The 5907-nt window shown below is 34.6% G+C and overlaps 1 protein-coding gene across 1 annotated transcript; it reads right to left on the reverse strand.

Annotated features, from left to right (window-relative positions):
* Window positions 1-385: 385 nt before the first annotated feature.
* On the reverse strand, window positions 386-5907 carry LOC135640620 (COBRA-like protein 1). The gene is made up of 6 exons (XM_065155277.1): window positions 5675-5907; window positions 4441-4520; window positions 3737-4193; window positions 1624-1783; window positions 1267-1544; window positions 386-970 (listed from the first exon to the last, which is right to left on the reverse strand). The coding sequence occupies exons 1-6, from the start codon at window positions 5784-5786 to the stop codon at window positions 684-686; spliced, it is 1374 nt and encodes a 457-aa protein (XP_065011349.1). The 5' UTR covers window positions 5787-5907; the 3' UTR covers window positions 386-683.

Below are 5907 nucleotides of genomic sequence, written 5' to 3' on the forward strand. Positions count from 1 at the left end.
GGTCCAAATGGGCTCCATGTGTTGCGACTCTCAATTAGCTTAATTCATTTAAATTGGGATTCTAATTTTTTTAATCAAATTTAAAATAAGCACAATTTATCTATATGGGTAATCGATCCAACTTGGTAGCCTATTGTCATTCTAAATATGAGATAAAAATGATGATGATGATGATGCCGCGATATTAGAATATTTAGGTGTACATTCACCAAGTCAACTGTAGTCAAACTGTAAAAAGATGTTTAGATCGTAGATACCATAGACGATACTTGCAAATAAGAACATATGAATTGCTTGTTTAGATAACTTGCATAAGATCCTTCTAATATATACTCCATTCTGTAAGGATGAGACCTTCATGCATCATGAGATACAATTCAAGCCATACAAGAAATGAGGTTCCATTTTTACCACACCAATCAATCTATCTTTTTAAGGATTTTGACAAATATAAATTACCATGGGTGTCTGTCTATCCTTTTACAAATAAGGTTGTGACATAAATGACAACAACATTACAAGAATTTAAGCACAACATTGGTAAAGAAATGTTCAAAATACCAATTTACAACATTTAAGATTCCTTTGGTGTAAGAGAGACTGATCCTTCGCTTTGTCCAAAATCCAGAAGCTGAAATGTGTTTACATATAAATAAAAATTCCAAGCAAACCTGAAGAACTTCCTAGACACAGTAGATTAGCAACCAAGACAAAGCAGTAAGAAGGGTCATCGTCGAGGTGCTCATTAACTGCGAGGCGGCATTTGGTAACCACGGATATGAGTCTGGCGGAGGCATGACACAGTTGTCGCCGTTGAAGTAGATGCGCCGTGGAAAGGCCCATCCCTTTTCGAAAGTAAAAGTTGATGGATCCTTCTTGAATAGAAGTTCCGACTGTACATTTCCATAAGGTCCAGCTTCCATGAGCAAGTCATTGTAGTACTTGACACCCCATAGCATTGCAGTGTCATCTGTGACATGAAATGCATTTAAGATTATGATCACGGAAGAGGAAGAAAATAGTAAGCAACATGTACTCCAGGTTTGTAATTCTTTTTGAGTCAATAAGAAAGAAATATGCACATATATAAGGTAGATCAATAGAGGCAAACTTAAATCATAAGGTGTTCTTGCAAAATTAGATAACAGAGTTAGAGTCATCATGACTATAGGGATAATATTCATCCACTAACAGTTCCATGATACAAATAAGAGGAAAATCCACAGAGTGGCCTTAGAAAAGTAAAATTGAATCGAAGAAACTTACTTATTCCCCCATATGGTGTCAGCGACTTGTAATTGAAGCTAAAGAGTTGAGTGAGATTGTCAAGATTTGGATGCTGGATGACAAGGTTCCACTGCGTATAATTCATCCGGTAGTTGAAATTTGTTATTGCAATCTTCACGCGCCAGTATTCCTTGTAGTTAAGTTTAACGTGCCAATGCACTCTTACGGGGCACATATGTGATGTACACTGGACCAGCGGAGTGAAGCTGTTTTTGCCAGGACCATTGACCGCAGAAGCTAAATAAGGTGAATCTCCTCTGCCATAGTAAACCAAGACATCAGTAAGAGATGAACTAAAATTGTCAGCAATAGAAAGAGTTTCACATTTTAACTCACTCCACACAGCTTCCCGGCTGAGTTGCATTGTTCTGGCACCCACAAGTGCATGTCGGACAGTTAACAATTGTGTCATTATAGAAAGATGAAAGTGATACACAGCAAGTAGGTGTCTTCTGGGCAAGAAATTGGGAATATGTACATGTAACATTCCACGTCACTGCAATTAAATTTCAAAAAATATTTTAAAGCAAGCAATCACTACAAAGAGAGCATGCAACAAAATATTTAGTTTACTAAAAAGTTTGTGAATTTACTATAAAAATGAGGAAATTCTTAAAAGATATTTATTAATTAAAAAAGAAACCAAAAAGTTTGTGAGTTTACTACAAAATATAAGGCATGTGATAGTTTTTACCATAAGACAGGTGGAGAAAAGGATGTTTATTAGACTGCCAAAGTGCAAATGTTAAATGTAAAACGGAAACATCAAAAGTTGCTTGTCAACAATATTAAAATTAAGGATAAATGAAGATTTATACATCATTTAATAAGCATTCTATTGATGACTTAGCCTTAAGAGATAGAATATAGCAAGAAGCTTAGACATCATGGATTTGTTGGTAAAATCAGAACAAATAAGAAAAATAAAGATTTAAATAGGATAAAATTAGGTAAAAGTGTAGGACATGATGGCAGCCCTAGTTCAGATTTGAATATTATAGGATATCGGAGGGTAGTTTGGTTAACTAGATTATTAACAAAATTTTGAGTATCAAGTATGTCCAATGAACCAGGGAGGAACTTTAAAGACAATTTATAAGAACCAGACAGGCATTCAAAATTACTCTAATGATAGAGGATTTAACTAATGAGTCACACTGAAAATTTGAGAAAGTGTAATTAAAAATAATAATAAGAAACAAAATGAATATCTTGAGAATGTTTTTTGACTTTATGCCCAAAAGATCAAGTGATCAACCACAAATGTTTTTTATTTATTGAGATAATTAATATAAAATATAGAGAGAAGGAAAAAGGTCTATATATGGTTTACATTGACATAGAAAAAGGTTAATTATATAGTACCTATAGATTTATTATGATGGATTTTAAAAAGAAAAGAGCATCTAAGAATTATATCAATGTAATAAAAGACATGTATGATATAGTATTTACAATTGCTAGGGCTATAGGGATTGTATGTATCATATTTCCTATACTATAGGACTACATCAAGGATTAGTCCTAAAATCTTATCTTCTTATATTGCTAATGGACCCATTTACTACTCATATATAGGAATATCCCCACAAAATATATTACTTGCTGATGATATTGTGCCGATTGATGAAAGTTATGAAGACCGATTTGAAACTAAAAGATTTAGTTAAGTAGGACTAAGATTGAACATATATAGTTTTGAATGTATTAGAAAAAGAAAAAGGGTGTGCTATAGATAGATGGATAAGAAGTTTCTATAAGTAAAAATTTGAAGCACCTCGGATCTATTATTCAATACAAATGAGAGAATAACTGACACATTATTCATAGAGTAAAAGCTAGATAGTTAAAAAGTAGATACGAGCATTGTGATGGTTGTCTTATCATCATGTCACTGTAAGATTAAAAAATATATTTTATAAAATATTTGTAAGGTTGATTATGATTTATGGATCAGAATATTGAACGAATAATAAATGGCATGCATATAAAAAATTAGTTTAGCTGAGATGAAATCTTGAGATGAACATATGGAATTACAGAAAAGAAAGAATTAAACAAATATTTTTATTTGGAAACAATTAGGTATTGCTTCAATAGAGGATCGGAATAAAAAAACATCTAAAATTATATGAACATATTTCAAGATCTATAGATGTTGTAGTTAAATAATGTTGTGGATTGAGATAATAAATAGTGCGAGGTAGAGGAGACTTAAGAAGACTTTAATAAAAATAATAAAATAAAATTGAATGCTTCTATTCTATCTATCTGGATATCATATTACACAAAGCTCAATGATGGGAAAAGACATATTTAACCAACCCAAATGGTTGGGATATTATGACATGTTCATGTGCGATATAACAGTTGTATCTAAAACCTGAAATCCTATCCTATTCAAAGTTTCAAAATACTAGATTTTTGCAGGTTATCTTTGATAACTTACTCAGAGCTTGGGTTGTTCTCCTTCCATCTTGTGTAACAAATTTAGTGGGCTTTACAATTTTTGCTATTCCACACGTATACCCAGGTCCTGGAGCCTTCAAGGTGAAGTTTTTCGGCACACGCACGGTCTTGTTGGTGGTTCCTGCTGCACCAACACTGACCTGGAATGAACTTGCAGCATTAGCTGGATCCTGAACCCATGAATTAATCACTCCTCCTTTGCAACAATTGGCTATTTGCTGGTTGTATGGAGTTCCAGGAAGTAGATCCACAACTGTCGGATCCTTCTTACAGCAGTGTGGAGTGTTCCCCTTAAACCTTGAGCAATCACCTTGCTCCGTGGTCTGGGCTCCTACCATAGACCAGATGACTTCCTTCTTTGCCCAGGTCCACCCAAGAGTCCACCCAGGTGCTTGGATGTGACGATATTGCTGGAAATTGAACATCGTAACAACAGCCTGATAATAATTCATATATCAATATTTTGATTGTAGACGCAATTCAGTTGCTACGTAAATTGAGAACACTTTTTGCCAAGATGATCTCAACAAAGAAATATGGTTTGCACTTAACATTAATTTCAATTGCCTTTTCAATCATGAACTATGTGAAATTATGCATGGCCAAGCTGAATGCAAAAGAATTGGCCATGTGAGCATCATATAATTTCAGGAAAATAGGCCAATGACCATCTTTTGTACTTACAACATAACCATCTGGTGTCCATTGCATAATATCCCATTTGATTGTTATATTTCCATTTGGATCCAGTGAATCATAAGCCTCTGTTAAGCAAAAAAATAAAAAAAAGGTTGAAACATGAATTACAAAAGAAACATTATAAGAAATGTTTTGGATCTACTGAATATAACACTGAACCAAACAAATAGTGGATATAGATATGAACATTCTTGAACATCAAGAAATGGAATAGAGTTTGAATATCTAAGAAAAAGGCTTTTTGTATTGAAAATTATTTTACAATCACCCATTCAGGCCATTCCTCCTAGATAACATTAACTAATTCTTCAACAATATGTGCACCAAACACCCTAAATTTTACCACTAATTTTTTTCCCTCTGTAATAACATGTTAATTTAACGGCATTATTCTTACGTTTTTCGTCACTGGTGAGATAAAAAAATTTAACCAGTTTGATCACCTGCAAGATGTACATCTTGTGAACATCACTAAGAAAATTGGATACAATCAGCATTGGTGTTTGTATTCAGCAATTCAAAAAAACATGGTCATTCATTTTGGCTAAAACAAAGAAAAATCAACCTTGCAACAACTAGAGATTTAATTAGGCAGACATCTATTTCTGCAGGTACTAAAATCCTCAAGTACTGAACTAAAGAGAGCTAGATCAGCAACTACTCTTCTCCAGTAGTGACTTAAAAATAAGAAAAAACAGTTGCAAATCATGTTCTTAATGAAAAGAAAACGTAGTGCCGCAAAAATAGAAAACCAATTACCAAAATTCGAGGCTCCACCCTAAACAATTGCATCTCAGCTATCTAATGAGACAGAGATGTCCTATTTCTGCAGGTATTATAATCCTTAAATACTGAACACACTAGAGCTAGATCGGTAACTATATCTTTTTTTTTGGAGAAAACAAAAAAGAAATCCGGTAGCAATTACTAAAGAAGAGCTTAAGCTCCGGGGAAACCCATCACGAAAAGGACCGAACTCAGCCAGATCGAGTAGAAAAAGCTAATTCGAGACCAAATGTCCCAATATTGAGAAGAATGAAGCAATATCTAAGGACAACAAGCTTCCCCTTTACCATTTCACCACCATATCCGACGAAACCCGTGACAATGAGCATCAACCTCAAGCATTTTGAGTGGAAAACTTGGATTTTGAGACGAAAAGATCAAATGTTGAGAAGAATCGAGCACTTGGTAAGGAGAAAATGAACTAGGAATTGACCTGTGGATGGGATCAGAGCGGACAAGACCAGGAAGAACAGGAGGGAAATGGCCAAAGGTGCGAGCTTTCCTACAGATCCGCCGAAGATCGATCTGGAGGAGCTCAGATCCATCACCGCTGCTAGTCGTGGGGAGGCTCTCAGATCTGCACTCCTGCAGCAATGAGACAGGAGAGCAGAGAAAGTAAACACCAACCCCTTTCTTTTAGTATGTGAGAGAGAGAGAGAGAACCTC

The sequence above is a fragment of the Musa acuminata genome, chromosome BXJ1-4 (genome assembly GCF_036884655.1).
Source record: "Musa acuminata AAA Group cultivar baxijiao chromosome BXJ1-4, Cavendish_Baxijiao_AAA, whole genome shotgun sequence".
In the NCBI taxonomy this organism is placed as follows: Eukaryota; Viridiplantae; Streptophyta; class Magnoliopsida; order Zingiberales; family Musaceae; genus Musa; species Musa acuminata.

What these genes read in the sequence shown, in the direction of transcription:
- LOC135640620 (XM_065155277.1), bottom strand. Translation starts at nt 5,786, where the DNA reads ATGGATCTGAGCTCCTCCAGATCGATCTTCGGCGGATCTGTAGGAAAG. An exon ending in CGCTCTGATCCCATCCACAG is followed by an intron (nt 4,521 to 5,674) that starts GTCAATTCCTAG and finishes TTTGCTTAACAG; the next exon opens with AGGCTTATGATTCACTGGAT. An exon ending in GGACACCAGATGGTTATGTT is followed by an intron (nt 4,194 to 4,440) that starts GTAAGTACAAAA and finishes AATTATTATCAG; the next exon opens with GCTGTTGTTACGATGTTCAA.